Below are 19,567 nucleotides of genomic sequence, written 5' to 3' on the forward strand. Positions count from 1 at the left end.
TTCGGTGAGGAAACCATGACCGGAAAGCCGGTCGTGACAGATACAGTTAAAGTGATGACGATATCTCCCTCGATGTAACTCCCTCACGCGCATTACCGCTAGTGCCCTGCGCGCATAGACAGCAAACCTTCGTGCAAAGGAAATATAAAAATGGATATTTTTACAGCAACATGTCGTGTTTACTGCCTTCAAAAGCGAAGAAAACGTTTTTACGCGCGTATACAGGAACCACGGTCGTATAACGGGCTAAGCATTAGTGATAGGGGAATATTTGAGGTTTTTATGCTAAAAAAACAAATGCCTCTAGTCAACGCAGTGGCATCAGTGCCCCCGGGTGGCACGGGAACGACATGCAGGCCAGTCAAACCGGGTAATGCTGCAGGCCCTGACCAGAGTACAAAAGTCGCGCTTTTACCAGCGGAGAGGCAGTCGTGCACGTGCTATGCCTGATAAAACGGCTAGATAAAACGCAAGCGAAGGTCAGAGCGCGGACGTAAACGAATTGAGATAAGCACCCCGCCATTGTGCTTCACCGGACACCGAAGAGCGGGCTCGCTCGTTGCAGGGCGTTGCGACCGTCAGAGAAAATGGCGTCGCCAGGCCACGAGTACACGCTGGTGGGATTCTCGGAGGAAGTGGACCGGAGGCCGCTCGTCTTCGTCGACCCTCTTCCCGCATCAAAAGTGTGCAGCGCGTGCGGACTCGTGCCGAAGGCGATCGTGCTGCACGAGTGCGGGCACTACTTCTGCAAGCCGTGCTACGAGCAGTGCCTGCGTAATGGTGACGTTGTGTGCCCGCTTGATGGTGAGGTCTGCCTGGAAGATGAAATCAACTGGATGAACTACAAAACCCGGAGTGTCATGACGAAAAAGGTATGGTGGAGAACGCGACCCCAACGCCATTAGCCTTCTCTTATCTGTGGTGATTTCGAAGGACCTTTGCGGGAAACAGCTGCTGCATTTTGCAAGAATCATTCATTGTAGGTGTACAGACGGCAGTTTTACAAGGAAAGCGAAGGTGTGGTATGGCGAAAGCAGCGCATTTCGAACGCACGAGTCTTCGCGTATGTCCCTGAGTGCAGCCATGAGCGCAGCACACGGTGAGCTCAATTAGTGAAAAAACCTGCAACTGGCAAGCATAGAGCAGTCATAAGTAGGAGCCAACTGGGCGTGTTCGAGTGGTCTGCCCGCGGGCAGCCGGAGGTTAGAGCCCGCCATTCGTTTTTTCTCGGGCAGCTCTATATGTCGCTTCACGCGACGCCAAATCGTATTCGATTTTATCTGTTTTAGCAGACGAGAAAAGGTAATTGAGCCGTGCTGTGCGGCCACTTTTAGCGAAACATTGGAGAGTTGCTTGGTTCTTACCAGTTTTAAAATATGAAGTTGCTTTAACTATTTATTTATTTGTTCATTTAATGTAACTGTCATGCCTCGCTTCAGGACATTGAGTAAGGGCGGCCAGAAAGTAAGGAGTTACAAGATCATTCAGCATGAATTCGCGAGTAATAGGCACGTTTCGCTGATGCTTGCCTCGAAATTAGCCGCGCCGTTTTCTATACCCTGGTGGTTCGGGGGGTCATTTCTACTGTGAAAGATGCCACGCATATCACGGGTTCGGTTAGTAGCCTTCATATTACGTAAGTGCGGGTGCTCTGTCGCAGACACCAACAGCCGGGATTATCACGAGTCACGCACGGGCCCCCGTGCAGGGAAGGCAAAGAAGGGGTCCATTGTAACGTTATAACAATGCCCGGAAGAACGAACAGCTTAAGTGGCGCAGGCGAAAATACATCAGTCGCAGCTATTGTAGCCGATCAGTCAGAGTGCGAATAGTACTAATGGCAGGGAGGAACTGATGCAATCATCACGGCCGTCTTTGTTTACAGCGTGTCTCAGTGGCAAACCCATATAGATTGGGGCCTGTTCGATTTCTCACTTCTGGCTGCCCGCGGGATGCCAGAGGGAAAAGGCGGTCATTCGTTTTTCTCGGGGCGGCCCAAAACGTCACTTTCCCGCGGCACCAGCACGTCTTCGATTTTTCCGGGTCGGCAACTTACGGCTCCCCGCAAGCTGCCAGAGCCGCCCGGGCTTTCGTGACCTGGCGGCGAGCGGGCACCGATCTGGCAGATAGCAGACGACAAAAGTAGAGTGGCACGGCCAGTTTCAAAACAACTTGCGGATATTTTCCGTTCTTTCCGATTTCATGTGAAAAATCACTTTTGCGTGCATTTATGTTTAATTTTTCTCATTGCAACACCCGTTTGTTTTTAAAGAGAAAGTGAGATGACATAAGATTCGCTCCTAAAGACTCATGTGCGGTTCGTCTTCTGAGAGACATGGAAGGCCTATTTCAGCTCGTGGGAGAGGACGGCGTCGCAATTATAGATGAAGGCATGTCTGTGTTTATACCTTATGTAAGGGGTTCTAAGCGAGGACATTGTTTGTCCCGTGTGTCATGAATAAAAGTTGTTGTTGATTCCTCCGGAAAAAAAAACGCTCTCCCGGAGCACTCTGGCGTTGCGGGCGCTGCCAGGAAAGCCGGCAAACACGTCGATGAACACTATGTCCGCATTTTAGATCCCCTGGAGTACGATGGAGTGAAACTTCTTGCGATTGTAGTAACTTCCTTCGAACTCCGAAGATCAAGAAATGCGGCACCCATAAATCGTTGCGATCATGTCCGGCAGTCCTCCGCTCACCCGACGAACGAGAGTGTAGAACGCCCCACTTGTTTAGCTCCAATATTGCTCTATCGGGCCAGAATATTTCCCTTCCGCTGATAAAAATAAACAAATCCGATGACTGGGTAGACTGCGGCGTGAACAGATAACTCGCTCCCGTCGAATTCGCAATCACACATGTACACGGTACACTGTGTGCCGAATGTACGACAGGGCAATCATAACTGTCTTCTGGGCAGGCATTTCGTGGCGTCCTCGCAGACCTTGGGGGTGGAATTCGGAGTGTTGAAATTCGGCGACCAGGGAAACTCGAACTCCAGATAGGTCGGCACAACGTTCTTCACGTAGGCGGGTACGTGGTGCCGTTCTTCCCGCTGGACCATCGCGAGGACGACCCACACATTGAAAACGTCGGCTTCGCAATCGCACTCTTCGTGGTCAAGAAGGCGGCGGTCCGCAAACAACGCGTCGGGGAGAGCAACGAGCGCGCTTGCGTCGTCCGACATTTTGCCGCTGAAACTGTAGCAGACGACCGAAAAAAAAAACGTTCCGGTGTATCCCGAGGCACTTCCGGTTATCCCAAGGCACTTGAACAACGTAATCACGGCGCAACTTCCTGCCCAAGAGCAAGCTTATGGCAGCCCGCGGGCTGCCAGAACTCCCGTAAATCGAACAGACCCATTGTTGGCAGGGCATGCTGCAGGCAGTAGGTGATAACGGCTCCAGAAATCGCCGCTCCGTTATCGATGCCTTGGCGTGCGCTGCGGACAACTTTAGTAGGAAAAGTGCTGCGCTCACAGCCGCCTTTGTGCTGTACAACGTGCCTATACAAGGCATAACCAGTGATGACGACAAGGATCGAAATACTAGTGGAAGTTTGAAAATAATCACAAGAAAAAGAAGGAAATATCATATTGCAAACGTATTCTACGCACATTTTTTATGTGAAACTTTATCTGGCGGAAACAATATTGCATTTCATAAAAACGTTGTCTCTTCATGCAGTATAGTTTTGTTGCAACAAGTGGCCCCCTTTTTTCCGTCCCGAAATTTCCACTAAGTACGACAGCTTTCCGCTTCAGCTGACGCTCATTTTCGACCGGGTTTCCGTTATACATGGCAAGTATTTTTCATCTCGTAGACGAGAGCAACCTTCCGAAGATAGACGGAAACATACATGTTCTTGTTTGCTAAATAAGTGTTGTTTCTAGAACTAACATAGGCTGTCCGTGCGTAAGCATGAATGTTATCGTTCTTTACTTTTTACCCGCAAACGGGGCCGCCTGCTCCTCGAAGAACGGCGTCTATCTTCGGAATGGTGCTGTCGTCTACGAGATTAAAAAGAAGGCTCCAATACACGCTGTGGAGGTGGTTGCAAAGCAAAGCTTTAAACGACAGCCTCCACAATCGCCCATGCGACGTCACTTGAACTCACACACGTGGCTCTACAAAGAGCGAAACCGGAGATTACACCAACCGTTGCCTGGAATTCGCGGTGGTGGAGTCTTGAACGCCGGAGCGTCGGCCACACCGGGCTGAGAGCGGCTGAAGCCGCCGCCGCTGTAGCCCGACCGTGCATTGGCAGAAAACGGAGAGCAGTGTCTTTCGAAGGGTGAGACAGGGGAACCTAGCCATCCTGATGTGCTAGCTAGAGGCTACACCACCGCTCGACACAAGCGCAGACACCGAAACAATTGGGCATGTGAACTTAATGATTCGCATTTATACCGATTGAAACTAGTTACTTTAGTAAGTTTGAGAAATGCGAAAATGCGGAGAGAGCCTTTATAATCGCTATTGATCGGATTCAGTTGCTCCTTTCACATTTTGTAATACTTGTTAAAACACGACCGAATTAATATTCACCAATGTAGAAAACGGAGTCCCATTCGTGGCAAGCAGTGCGAAAAAGGTAGCCTTTCTCTATAGCGGCCAAATGTCGTTATGGGGTTTGTACATTATTTCTTCCCGCCATGCAAACCAATCCTTAACGCATCTTTGCCGTAAGACCACTATTTCCGTCGGATCTTGGTTACCCAGGAGGTGCTGTAGAAGAAGTTAATCAAGCACTGCGAAGGAAGCTCGCAATGGACGCGAAGCACACCAGAACAGGCAAAAAAACAACCGTCGCTAAAGCAGACAATGCCGTCCAACCAAGCGCCCGCCGGTGCGAGCAGGCAGCCGTGCGCAGGGAACGCTGGGTAATAGCGGCCTATCGGCGCGCCATCTACACTGTGCTCGGCCGCCAGCAGCCGATCGCGAAGGCCATGGCCCGCCTCCCTCCCATCCGCGTTCGAAGTTTCTTGACCCGCACGCCATGAAGGAATATTTGCCTGGTAGAAGTAGAAAGCTTTGCTTTAAAAATGACTTCTGAATGCCCGTGACGATTTCGCAAGTCAAGAAATAGGTGGAATGGATGCCCAGCGACGGCAAATGGCTGCTGGAATGAGTCGGTGCCACTGCGTTATGCTCGCTTTGAGCTTCGGAAAGAGGCCAGTCCGTATCGAGCGTGCCGATGAAACATAGACGTCGAAAGCAGGGATACAACATTTCGTCAACTTGACTGTAACAGACACAAAGAAAAAGGTTGCTACCTTCAGTTCCCGTTGCGGCTGGCTTATGTTCCAGTTTCCGGTGTACACCTAGGCGACTGAGCTACGTAATCATGACGCAACTTCCTGTCCGAGAGCAAGCTTCTGGCAGCCCGCTGGCTGCCACAACGTCCGTACATCGAACAAGCCCACTGATAACGTCCGACGTGATAGCGTCGGAAACTTGAAAAAATTCCCCCGCATTTCCCCGAGGGGGAGAATGTGAAAGTGCGAATGCACGGTTGTCGGCCCTCTTGCGGCGCTTGCGCTCGGCCCCCGCAGCCCACCGCCTTCTCTTCCATCGGGTTTGTAGTATCACGTGTACACCACGCAGTTATCAAGCCGCTATAACGCCGCTGAGTCGCCAACGCACGCCGCTGACGACGTAGTTTGAATGCGTTAAAGATATAAGGCGCGTTACTCACACTGATATCAGTGTCGCGTCCGTGGCTTAGTCGGTAGCGCGTTGCGCTGCGGCCGCAAAGTCCTCGGATCGAAACCTGGCGCCGGATGCTGTTTCTTTTTTAAATATAGAGGAGCACTGCGGACGCCGCCGACGCCGCCGCCGCCGGCGGTGGATGGTTTGGGGTCGCTTATAAAGTGCATTCGCACTTAAAACGGGAACGCCACATTTGAGTTGCCCACGGCGACAACATCTGAAGGTTGCGAAGAAAGTGGGGGGGGGGAGGAGTGTTAAAGCAGCATTAGAGGTGGATGAAGGCCTCTGTGTTCTGCAGCTGCATCGGTAGTGCATGAATCCGGCATTCTCTTCCACGCTTTTGCGTATTACCGGCGCGCAAGTGCGGGATTTGTGAACACATATTTTCAGAGTGAAGCAACCTTGATATGATCACGAAACCTGACGAAAAAAATTTCTTTCATGCCATTGTGGCCACCCTGGCTTTGTTGTTACCGGGGCGCTTAATAGTTTTTTTTAAATCCGACGGACGCCTTGATGAACTACGCGAGGATATTTTTAATAGTGTCCGCGGCCCCGCTATTTTCCATTCTTTTTTGCCTGGCCTCTCTTTCATCCCCTGCACATCTCTACCCCAATGTCGAGTAGCAATCCGGGCTCTAAGCATGAATAACCTCTCGGCCTTTCCGTTTGTCTCTCTCTCTCTCTCTCTCTCTCTCTCACTCACTCTCTCTCTCTCTCTCTCTCTCTCTCTCTCTCATCTGCTCCCATTGACCCTCTTCACATTATTTATTTTTATTTATTCATAATACCCTCAGGGCCAAATGGCATTACAGAGGGCAGTGGATTACATTGAATAACACATGGTACATGGTGGGGAGGATAAAAATACAGCGTTAGTACGATTACAAGCAAAGGTCAGCGTACAAACAAAAAAGATCCAACGAGTCGAAAGGTCCAATTCGGCACGTGATCGGCGAGACGAAAGATCCAATGAGACGAAAGGTCCAAGCGAGCTTGAATGTCCAGCGAGACAACTTTCTCTAGTATTTTGACACGAAGAAAGCGCGTCATCCCTATTTCATATTTGCCGTGCTTTCGAGGCGCTTTTTCAAAGAAAGTGCTACGAGTTGTGCCGCGCCTCCGCCAGATGGTGCCACGGGTCCTGTGACCTAGAGAAGACGCAGTGAAACGTCCCCCTCGCGAGGGGCACGATCAAATGCAGAGCATTTCTGGGGGCGCACGACGTTAAGTAGTTTGCGTTACGTTAATGTTGTTGCACTTGTGGCAACTGCTGATGAGAGAGCGGTCGTCAGCAGTAATGCGAATGAGTGAACGATATAAGGCTCCTTCGTAGCGTCCCCTTCTGTGTCGGCTTTGTGGCGCAGTGGGTAAAGCACCATGTACATTGCGTTCCACCCGCAGGGTCGAGGGATCGAAACCAGGCGCCGGATAGTATTTTTTTATATAGTAGGGACAACGACGGTGCGGACTACGGACGTCAACGCGGGTGACATCGTGAGTTATTGAAATGCTCTGCATTTAATATCCGGTTCATGAACAGTGATTGCACAAATGTTATCATTTTAGATGCGAAGCAGCTTATGGTCGAGTCTGTTCCCTCCGCCGTTGTGTGGGCGCCGTTGTGCGGCGTCCACAGCCAAAATGCGCATGCCTGGCCAGGCCCCGATGATGACGATTCTGGCAGGATGCCCATACGGATTGGCCAACCGAAGAATTTATCACGAGATAGCTTCGCGTTCAACCACCGTCGTCTTCTTCCCGTAGGGGAACCCTGAGTACCACACCCCCACTGCGCATGCCAGCCAGGCACCGGTAATGATAATTGTGGCAGGATGCCTCTAGTGATTGGCCAACAAAAGAATCCATCACGAGATAGCTTCGCGTTGAACCACCGTCGTCATCTTCCTGTAATGGAACCCTGAGTAGTATGCGAGGTATTCCTCCTCTCCTCTCCGACGCTCCACTCCTCTCCGGCATTCCTCCACTCCTCTCCGAAGCTCCTTTACTCTCCGGGATTGCGCAACGAATGGCAACAACTGTGGCTCCGCGCACGATAATGCGAAGCAGCTTACCGCTAGAGACACGACGGTAGCCGCTGCATACTCCGCGGGGGGCGCCACTGTAGCTCCGCGGTATAAATGACGCACTCGCGCTCCGCTCTCCTCATTCTCCTCCCGCAACACGGCGATTGAACTGAAAAACTAATGGGAACTTGAGTCGACCCCATGGCTGCTTCGGATGCTACTCAGGGTTCCCCTACGGGAAGATGGTGAAATTTTTTTTGCCATTTATGCACTTTTCCTTTACAGGAGTTTTACAATGTCGGCTAAATGGTCAAAGATTTCCTGTATTTTCGCGATTGTGAGATCGGCTTTGCCGCTCCTCTCTGGAGTGTCATGCCGGCGATTGTTACGTGACTTCTTTCGGTCATCCCATGCTGGCCGATTTATAGGGATTTTTAAATTTGCTGCGTCGCTCCAATCGTCCTTTGGTGGACGGAGCTTGCGGTGGTTACACGGCCGTAAAAATTCTTAAGCTATTTTGGAATTCATGTGCCGGATTCTCGATTTTCTTATTGGAGCACATTTTAGTTTGTTTCTATTTACAATGCAAGCTTTCCTTGGTTTTACGATAGCCTGGCGTTACTCTTTTCCCCATTTTTAAGCTGGATGACAGTGTTGGCGCCGGCGTTGTTTTAGTTCGTCGGAGATGCGCTTTCGTGGCGGTGTAAGTTGCGGGCACAGCTGGCGACTATGTCTGCCCAGCACGGGGGTACACACGGCGTGTTGAACAAACTTCGGTTCGCAGGCGCTACGTCTGAGAAGACGCCACGTCTTGTGAAATCGCGTACCTCTTCTTTTGCCTCGGCCGTAGTATTGTTGTCGTCCTATGAACAGTTTGAATGCCGCTGCTCGGCATTCCCGATTCCCGAGAGCCCTCGTATCTGGCTGCCTCAGACGTAATTTCCTTTTATAGCTGATAACGTATTTCCTCGGACGCTTGGTGAGCACGGCTGATAGCGGACGGCTGGCAGGCTACGGAAAAAATAAAAAATTTGCCAAATAAGACAAGCGCGTTGAAACCATCGAACTTTGCCATCAAGCATTAGGATAGGTGAAAACAGGTGCTTCGTGCCGGACGATGCAACAAGCAAAATTGTGTAATACAGAAGCATCTGATTTCATTATACGGTTTAACGTGCCGACGCTACAAAGGCGATGAGGCACGCCGTAGTGGAGGGTTCGTGATTAATTTTGATCAGCTGGGGCCTTTCTACCTCAGCTGAAATCTCAAACGCACGGGTGTTTTCGCTTTACACCCCTTCAGAAAAGCGGCCGCCTTGCCCGGGTATCGAACCCGCTTCCTTGGGCTCAGCAGCACAACGTTATAGCCACTGAGCAACCGCGGCGGGTGTTAATACAGAAGTCGCCCACCCTTGGGTTCGGTGCTGGTCCGGCCCTTTTCGCCTCGCTACGCTTCCCCCGCTACGTTGCATCGGCGCATTGCCTTGCTCAACCACGTGTAATAGCTCGTGTTGCTTCTGACAGCCGGTCGCCGTATACACCGTACCGATAAATTCCGAATAATGAGCGTCACTTGAAAGGCACAGTGTTCGGGGCACGTGCAGTGATGCGGTAGGGCCAACGGGGGTTCTATCTTCGCCATATCGGCTTCGACGGCGCGTGTCCAGTGACCAGCTGTGTCCTCTCATCATTACCCTGGTTTTTTTCCAGTTGATCCATTGAAACACAGCTTTATGTACATCTCCTGAGTCTTTTTTGCGCTGCTGCTCTTACCTGGTGGCTTCTCCCCGTCCGCGCTCCGACGAGCATCCAGGCGCAAATTGTGCGAAGATTAATATTTGGAGCTGGCACCCGAAGAGCACGCTGGCCTCGTATACACATGGAGCACGTTGTCAGACGCCAGCAAAACGACTCCAGAGCGTTTTACCAGCGTCCTGTCCATCGAGACCCGTAGGAAGTATCACGAAGAACAGGAAAGCCCTTGCTACACAGCGAAACGTGGTCAGGGCCCCGAATATATGTTGCCTATGCTGGTTAAAAAACGTGAGTCAATCCAACGAAGCCTGGCAGAAATAAGACGATTAGCGTAGTGAGCACTGCGGCCAGAAGCAATCAATGGTACACAAATGCCACCCGCATTTCCATATCACTCCGGTTTTGCCACAATGCCCGTGGAATATCTTCAAATGGTAGTACTTCAACTGCATTGCGCTGTTCGGAACCCTATAACAATTGAAGCTAGAAGCAGTCCTGAATTCTTCGCTATCTGTAGATTCCAACGTTTGTGTGGGATTCCATTTCCAGAAGAGGCCGTGAAGTGGCACGGGTGGGGGAGAACTCGCCTTTCACCGGCACTTGCAGCGAAGCAAGCAGATACGTGCGTAATTTCTCTTTTGGCTACTGTAGGGATTGCCTTTAATATGCAAGCAATCTACGTAGGTCTTCGGGGTAAACTACCTTTTTCAGCGAACTTCTATAATATTCTTTAGACTGTTGATATACTAAATAATTTTACTTTGCAAGAATTGCAAGAAATTCCCGAACAAATGCCCAAACGCCTATTCCAGGATTTTGTTCCAGCACGCATGTAAAAGTGAGAATGTGTTCTTGAAACCCCGTAGCTAGTGAAGGCAGCACAGAAACGATGTGATATCTACGCCGAAATTTCTGGCGTCTGCGTTTGCCAAGATCAAGATTGCATTCTGTTATTAGGGCGGCAAGTGTTCTAGCTGCCCTTTCACAAGGAAAACCGTCCCATTATCATCATACATTCCTGTTATTCTGTAGGAACTAAACGTAGGCTCATTTATAAACTACTCGTAATGTAGGGTCAATTTTTGTTCCAATTAGACTGAGAGCAACAAATTATTCGCGAGATATCTACCTTCATTTGCGGATCCATTTTACGAGTCAGCCATTAGGATATGGGAAGAGCGGGAGGTTGAAGGGCTCGGCTTAGGGTTTCACTGCAAAAGTGTGCATTGCTCCTCCCAGATAGTCTTGATTACATCACATGCCGATTAATATATATCAAACGGGATTTCGCTGACGCGCGTAATGTGCACCAATCTCGACAAAGTAATCTCGGGGCTTCTCTCTAACAATGCGTCCTCAGGCGATTCTGGGATTAGGAGTAACTTGTGTGCTCTCACGCCTTTTATGTGTTACACCACTAATTATACTGCCCTACGTTGAATTCACCACGTTCGTTTGCTAGTCTAAGTTATTTCTGGCCCTGCGACGTTCAGAAATAACAAAGTATTCGACAGCCGTGCCTGTGTTTGTTAAATCTTCGTGCCCCTAAAGTGCGATCCGATATGTATGTTCATTAGTCTATACGTGAGTAGGGCTAAGATGTCTTGCCCAGGCTCCTGAGCATAATTTGTGTACCACGTGTTCACACTGCGCGTTTGTAACAAATCCTTATTTGTTAATATATATAATACTCTGTTTAAATTACCTCCACATGGCATTCAAATCCTTGTTTACTTTTTCGTAGTCACAAATTCCAAAGACCTGTCGCGAGTAACGTAATTGCTACAGAGAGCAGGAGGCCTAGTGTCCTAACCCTTTTTTTTTTCTCTGCTGCAGGTTCGATGCTGGAATCATCGCAATGGCTGCAATGTGGTCACTGCTGCTGCGGACATTTCCAAGCATTTTCACCACGAGTGCGGGCACTACTCGGCAAGGTGTCCTAAATGCGCGGCGGAACTTCTTGCGAGCGACGTGTGCGCACATCTGCAATCTCGCTGTGACGCCTCGACGGAACCTATTGCTGCCGCAGTCCATGCGAGAACAAACGCGTCCCAAGGACAAGAAAATCTGATTGCGACAAGGTCCGACCTTTCCATTTGCTTTCAGCGAATACGCAATGCTGTCTCAATGGCCATGTCGTCGATTCAAGCCGACCTGAGAGAGATAGGCAGCACTATGGAAATCGCCGTCACGGCTACGGCTCCTCGGCACAAAGAAGCGAACCAGGGAAGCTTTGAAACAAGGATACTTCAAGAAATTCTTACTCAAATGACGATCCAAACGGCCAAGCTAAAAGATAAGCTTGACGAGTTCATGCAGAATGCGTATGCTAATCAGCAGACGTTTTATAACAGCTTTGTGGAAAAAAATGAGTCCTTCAAGCAAAGTATAACCGACACAATTTCCTCAAGAATAGACCAGAGTGAGCTCGCTACACAGTTCACTGCTTTCAGGGAAGCAATTGGAGACGGACAGCGGGAAACTAACGCTGAGTTGGATCGACTTGCACAAGCTATTGATCGCCAATACGATCGAATGAGTGACCTCCTTCGAAGCACCATTCGCAGCCGACAAACACGGATGCCAGACTCTGCAGAATCTCCAGAGGTGCACACCGATAGTTTGGCGCCGGAAACGTCCAAGATTGCTTGGGCCAAAAACAGCCGTGCTAAAGATCGCCAGAAGGCATTGGCTCTCCTGCCTTCGATCATTCCAGCTGCCACAACGCACACGTGGGCGTTTGAGGAATATGGGTCGCTAATGGAAAGAGTTAAATACCAGCACGTCCCAGATATTATGCTGGAGCCGGTGCTCCTGAGAGGCTACTGCGTGTCTGTCGGCGTTGGTTTTATTAGCGTCGAGAGAGTCTTTTTGAAATGTGGACTCCAGAAAGGGAAACTGGATCGCTATCTCGAGTGGCCGTTCAATCTTAAAATCAGGTTTAGTATCCTTCACCCAGAGAAAGACCAGAAACTGGAGTACTGTGTGACACCAAGTACAATCTTATTGTATAAGCCCATGTTGTCAGAACCGGTAGAAAGCAGTGACGTTCGCACTATAGCTGACAGCCTCATTTTCCACACAGCACCACTGGCTCTACGGGGCTTCACCGATGACGGCCGAATGCTCCTCAGGTGAGGCCTCCCACACCTTTAGTAAAATCTCCACTTCACTCACTGTTCGCGGACTCCTTGGGCCCGTCCAGAAAGATGCAAGTGCAATTTCGTGGTCCATTCTTAGTTTATGTACTGTTGCAAATTCACTCAGAAGAGGCCGCATTTTCCGAAGGAGGGCTAACGAGTAAGGCTTACTAGCGCGTACATAATACTAGCAATACTCATAAACCCGAAAAATGCCCATTTTAGCGGAAGCACACACTTCCCCTATGAAAATTCACGTCGAAATAGATCCTTAATTCCTACAAGCACCATTGCATTATTTTCTGATATAAAAATATCTACAAATAAATAAGCAGTAATGGTTAGACGAAAATTTCTGAATTTCCTCCGTCACTACTTCTCACAAAACAACTTTGTATTGCCAGGTCTAAAAAAACGCATATACTTTTTATGGTCAAACCATCCTCATCCAAAAAAGGCTTTTCAGTTCCGCTATGATAATTACGACCTTCTTACTCGGGCTCGTTGCGAATCTGTCTGTTCCAGCAAGACTAAAGCGTCGTAGAATTTTCTCACAGTTCCATCTAACTGGCGTAAACCACAAAAAATGCAAAAAAAAATTTCCACTCTTCCGAAGTACCATATTATTGTGGAATTTTTTTTATTGTCTTATTTATAAACATTTGGGCCTCTTTTCTACCCGCAAAAACATTCAATATGAAACCACTAATTACAAAATGTCCTACAACAAACAGTGCCCCACATTACCACGATCACAGCGATTTAATGTGTTAGCCAATTAGAAATTTTTTTGCAAGTGCTACTCTTAGACGGCTGTTCGGTTTTACACTTATTGTATTCCTGTTTCCACGGTTTTATAAAGGTTTTTATGTTTCAGTATTCTTTTTTACATAGGATGCTAAACATTTATGTGTTATTTCTTTCACTTTTATATCCCCTAAAATTTCTATTTCTTTATTACTGCGGTTTTGTGTATTATATCCGACGAACAGCATCCATTTACGCTGTTAATAATGAGACAATATACTGGCTCCGCCAATTATGCATTTTTGTTGTAGGTACGCTATCGCAAATTTTTCTGTTTTTTCGCGGGGATACTCAGTTATTTATTTTTGTCTTGTGGACGAAGAAAATATTCACATTTATATTTCGTTACCGTTCACCCTAATAATTTCTTGCAACGAAGCTGCATATGCCGAGGTTTCTACATTTACGTGCGTGAATAAATTATCGTAGACAGGAAATGTGTCGCACACAAGAGGTAGGTGTTGGATTTGTGAAGGGCTCAGTGTGACGTTTTTTCCCGTGTTTGCTGCGTCGAGCTTGAAGGTTTTCCGAAGGGTCATTTTCGACGGTGTCTTTCAGAGCTAAGCACACCCACTTCTCCGGTTTCCGGTTAATACGTAAATGGGATGAATGGTGTCGATTGCATGCATACGCAGCAAGCCATTGCGCACTCACCGGTCACACGTGCGGTCTGCTGGAGGCAGATATAAACATGGATTTCTACGGCTCCATGCGACCTGTCTGCTTTCCCCCGTCTTCGAGCTGCTTGAGTTGGTGTGTCACAATGAGATGCGTACGACGCGGAAGGGAATTGACAGCTTCCTGTTCGTCGCTAGAATAAAACATTCTGCTTCCAAGTTTCTTTCAGCCCATTAGCACAACGTACGCTCGATCGCCAATTAAACACAAGGCTCTTTTGTTTTCTGCGCTACTCAGGCGGCACCTAGCTTAACTGGTCACCATCCTTCAAACAGTGGAAGGACAGTGAGTTTTAATGCGCAGCACTTTGGCGGTCGCTGCTGTGGTTTGGCGGCGACTACTGCGTAGTAACCGAACAAGCGAAGACAAAGAAAACGGCGGAAGAAAGAATGGCGAAAGTGTAAAGAGAAGGCAGTGCGATGAGCCCGCACGAGACGCTCGTCTGAAGCGATATCTCCGTGAAAGTGTGAGGGGACCGAGTGAGATACGCTCCTCGTTGCGTGGCTCATCCGAACCACGTAATATTTGCGCAGGGGGTTGAAATACTATTCACAACAACAACCTGCCACAGGCGAGAGCGCGCCGCCGCTTTTCGCCGGTCACGCGAACACGTTCTTAGATGCAGCAGCTACGCGGCGTGGCCGAGAAGGCTGCACTTGGCGCTGCACCCCAGATTCGCTATAACGAGTACTGTAATCGTCCGTAATTCTCAAAATTTATTTTGATGTGTTTTGTAGTAATGTAATTTCTTCTCGTATTTGTTGAATTTTCTTAAATTTCGAGCTTATAACGAATAAATTATTAAATGTGAAATGCACTTCTGTGCGAATGCATACCGTTCCACGGCCGATCTATTTTCACGAGTGTTTGTGTCGTTATTTTTACCTTTTGCCTATTTATTGCTTCCTGTGGTGGCCGACATATTTGTAAGATAGAGTTCTCTTCATTTCTTTTTAAAGCAGAGCTTTACTGCTTTCGTCCAGCGGCTTCGCGGAGGATGCAGAAGTTGTCGTTTTGACCGGAGACACAGCCCCGGCGACACACCCCTCGAAGCGCATCGCCTGATTCGCCGGGCCCGCTGTCGGGACTGCGTACATTGCCCCGTTTTAAGTCGTTCTGCTCAACGTAACTAGAATAAACTCAGTTTCGGAGCTCCGCATCTCCGCCAGCGGAGGATGGTGGCCCAAACGGCGGTGGCGAGAACTAGCGGCGCTGCAGTCAAATCTTCCACTACTACTCTCGGCGCGTCGTCTGCTACTGCGGCGGCGGCGACGGGCTGCCGCGCAGTTATTCGCGGCGGCTTTCTAGTAGTGCTACTGCCAAACTAGATTATCTATCATTCTTTCAGTCGACAAACTTCTATTAACCTGCGAGTCGACGTTCCCGCGAAGCATTTGTGCACTGCTTAAGGGGATATGCATGCTGTATGCATTTGTATGCAAGTTCGTCTCTACGCATTGTCCCTCATGCATTGCTCATCGGTGGGCTAAGAATCGACTGCTGCGGTCCTAAGCAACATTCTTCTAAGATTAATTTTAAGCTTCTTAACGGTTGCCTTCGCTGGTCTCTGCAGTCGGATATTTCTTCGCTGCGTTAAACAATTCGGACAGATTGGCCGCGATGTGAGAACCAAGCAGTTCGTCGCGCGTACTCTGTTGCGAGTCGTCAGTATAGACTAGTGCTCGTTCACACGCCTTCAGTTCTTACACTTCACCAAGCAAGCGTTCCATGTCCGCAGCACTTTCTACACTGTACGACAGCTGCATGTGTTGCGTGCTGTAGACGTTCACTGCGCTGTTAGACTGATAGTCTACTACAACTCTTTTGCACAAACAAGTCTACATTCACGAGCCGGTGAGTTTAAAAAATTTTACAGCTTGTGTTGGTTACCTCGTCCTAAAAACTTTCGAAAATCCACTGCTTTGAAGGCAACGCGAGAGTTGAGAATTTATCAATTGCCAATTTGATTGATTGATTGTAGGTTTTAACGCGCCGACGCAGCGCAAGTGTTGAGGCACACTGTAGTGGAGAGCTCCGGAATAATTTTGACGGCCTGGGGATCGTTAGCGTGCGCCGAAATCGGGAACACACGGCGTTTTTGGCTTTTGCCCTCACCAGAAAAGCTGCCGCCACGGCCGGAGATCGAACCTGCGACCTCGTGCTCAGCAGCGCAACGCCTTAGGCACTGAGCCACCGCGGCGGGTAATTGTCAGTGTGATGCCAGGAGAACTCTTGGTCACGGCAGCGTTGCTAATCGCTTGCCTTTCATCTTGCTGTTCTACTTTCGGCGGCTCCTCCACCGAAAAACTAGGCACTGGTTCTTTGCGAGACAGAGTGTTTTTTTTATTTTTTTGTGGGAGGGGGGGATTGGGCCTTGATCTCCAACATTTTGGATCCATTATATCGTGCAGAGGTGCTGGGAACAAACGCGGAAAGGCACCGGGCGCGAGCTCCCACTTTCCGCGTGCTATCAAAAGTTCTTGTCCAGCAACAACAGGACCGTAGTTCTTTACAATGTCGTCATGCTCAAAATGAATGTAAAACACCTTGCATTTCGCAGTAAGCTTCTCATCTTTGCTATGTAAAGCGTGCTCCCTCCTTTTGAATTCAGTAGGGTCTTTTGGTGGCCCGAAGAAGTGGCGTGAAGCGGTGTCGCCATTGCGGCAGCCGCTCTTACACCCCGGCGCAAAGCAAGTCGGCATGCTGAACCGTGGATGAATCTGTTGCTCCTCGCCCCACTCTGTACACGATGTACGTGTCTTCGTGCAAGCCCCTTTGCGTGCTCAAAAACAGTCGCAAAAATGACCGACGAACACAGTGTACACACTAGCTGCCAACGTTACTAGTAACGTTGGCCGCTGCAAAGCATGCGCGCTTGCACCGAGGAGCTTAAAGAAAACCTTGTGGAGTGAAGGAGGCGCCCGCTATTAACGCCCACGATCGCCAGGCAAAACACGTGCTTTTCCTGGCTTCAGGCAAACACGTGAGAGTGGTCGTTCGGGCCCGCGTGGCAGTACGACAGTTTTTGTGAATCTCACCAGTGCGAGGTTAATAAAAAATCATTTACACCTTCGTTGCTTCCATCGAGCACCTCCCTTTTGGAATGTCTTTGAGGCACTCAATTACTGATTTTTCTTGCGCATCCTTGAGTCCTGTTATGCACAATTTGGCCTTTAAAAAAAACTTCCCCATTGACGGATCATTCAGCTTTCGCAGTGGCGCTTTGTTTGATCACCTGAAGGGATTTCTTGAGTTAAAGACATCAAATAGGTGGTCCAAAATTCTTATGAAATCCGACGTAAGATTTACACCTTAAAATTGCGGTATAAATCTTTAACTTCATTTCGCCAAAGTCTAGGGCAAACTGCAGGGTGAACTTTCATATTTGGTGATGGAATGTCTCGTATGAACCACAAACAGCACTAATGCCAGAGGGGGTGACACTAGCTCGGCGTATATAAAAGTTGAGCATAGGAGCTCTACATCGGAAGCTGTTTAACGGGACCTCGCACTGACGAGATGCAGAAAAACTGTCGCACTGCCGCACAGGCATAAATGCACTTCTTTTACAAACGTGTTGGGTCGTTTTCGGTCGAGATAAGACTGCCCAGTAGTTATCAAAGCTACGCTGAATATGCTCACTCGCTTATGAACTCCCGTATATGGAAATTAAACGCAATCTAGACAGCTCAAATGTAGGCCTACCGCCGATTCTAAGCCAACCAATTAGCAATGCATGCGGGTCAATGCATACAGACGACCATATGCATATCTACTCAGTGCACAAATGTGATGCGGAATTTCGATTGGAAGGATAAAGATCTTTGAGCTTGTCGACTGGAAAGGTGATAATTGTTTAAGCTTAGTACAAGCACTATAAGAAAGCCACTCGCGGTACGTCTAAGCGGCAGTCCGCCGCGAACGGCTGCTGCGGTGGCCCGCCGCAGTACAAGACGACGCGCCGACAGTAGCGCAAGACTCGACTACCGCTACTAGTTCTCGTGGCCGCCACGCGGGCCGCCTCTCCGGCAGAGCTTTGAAACTGAGTTAATTCAGGTCACGTTGGTTCTGCTCACATAGCTGCGGCGGCCGCGACAGGAGGTGCCGCTGAGCTGACCGGCAGCGGACCAACCCGCAGCCTCCCACAAATGTACCGCAGGGTCGTATCGGGCAATGTGACTCGCGTTGCTCCCGGCAAAGAGGAACGGCGCGTTCGCCATGAATGAGAGTGAGACAGGGCCTCGTTCTTTGAGCATGGCACGTGGCCGAACGGCTCTGAGCCGAGGTCGGCAATAGAGCTACATCAAAGGTTAGCCAAGCGAAACCAAGACTCAATTAGACTGAACCATGTTTTTGCTTTGCATATCCAGGGTTTGCTGAGGTAATCTGCAACCATTTTTTGCTTTGTATTTTGATTTTCAATTTTCGTCCACATTATTTCAGTTCGCACTATTATAACAAATAAATTATTTTAACTTCACCAATGTTGCACGCATTTCGTAGCTTCCACGCATTTTTTTCGAGAAGCAACGAAGCTTTGGTTGCTGAGAAGTAAACAATTAACGCTAGCATTCCTCTCCGACCTTTCCCTATCGTTTTTTCGTTGCGTTTAAGAGCAGGTCAGAAAGTGGGCAAAGAAAGCCGAATCTGATTTCGCTCGGTCGTCGCCATCTTCCCGAAAGCCAGTTGTCATTGGCGTTTCCGTTAATTTTAAAGATTAAAAGCCAATCCGAAAGGGTCTTTTCAGTACCATTTGGGTTTAGCGGCATCTCGCTAATTGGGCCAGTTGTCATTGGCGTTCACTTTAATCGTAAAGATTAAATACCAATCATAAAGTGTTTTTTCAGTACCATTTGGGTTTAGCGGCGTCCCGCAAATTGGGCCATCATGTTTCTTCGCTTTATGGGCTGGGTTTGATGACGCCGGCGAAGCATACAACGGAATTAATGCAGACGAGGTTCCATCGCGTAGTAGCAGGTGTTGAAAATACCGGCTCCTTCGATCAAATAAGTGGGCGGCCGTCTCGGTTGAAGTTCATGTCACTGATAACATTTGCTTTTCCCACTGGTTGTTTCGTATTGTCGCGTGACACCGAGGAAATGATGCTATAAAAGATGTCTTTGCAAAGTAACGTCGACCGCAGCCAACCGGCCGCATGGTGGCACAGGTTGTCGAGCCGATATAGGTGAATCGTCTTCCTTCTCTAAATATATCCGGTTGCCTTTTAGCGTTTGGAGCACAGTGAGACATGCCCACACGAGGGGAAGTTGGCTGGAGCTCCTCTATCGCAATATTACTTCCGTATCTTTTGTCGCGCGTGGCAAAACATCCGCGAAATGATGCAGAAGCACCGCGTATTGTAAAAACATATTCACGGTTGTTGTTATGAAGTTTGTGGTGGTTATGGCTGGATGTTATAGCCGGTTTTTGTTAGGGCAACGCTGATATGC

The 19,567-nt window shown here is 48.9% G+C and overlaps 1 protein-coding gene across 3 annotated transcripts in view; it reads left to right on the forward strand.

Annotated features, from left to right (window-relative positions):
- Positions 1-528: 528 nt before the first annotated feature.
- LOC144172816 (TNF receptor-associated factor 6-like) overlaps positions 529-19,567 on the forward strand; it is a 334,329-nt gene continuing 315,290 nt past the window's right edge. For 2 of the 3 annotated variants that reach the window (XM_077701444.1, XM_077701445.1), the window contains exon 1: positions 529-872. In XM_077701444.1, coding sequence (XP_077557570.1) covers positions 588-872 — 285 coding nt within the window. In that variant the 5' untranslated portion in view covers positions 529-587. Of the gene's footprint in view, positions 873-11,328; positions 13,398-19,567 lie in introns of those variants that run through there. The other variant, XM_077701441.1, reaches the window with a different exon arrangement.

The sequence above is a fragment of the Haemaphysalis longicornis genome, unplaced genomic scaffold (assembly GCF_048455015.1).
Source record: "Haemaphysalis longicornis isolate Haplotype H1 unplaced genomic scaffold, Haemaphysalis longicornis Haplotype H1 scaffold_26, whole genome shotgun sequence".
Taxonomy (NCBI): Eukaryota; Metazoa; Arthropoda; class Arachnida; order Ixodida; family Ixodidae; genus Haemaphysalis; species Haemaphysalis longicornis.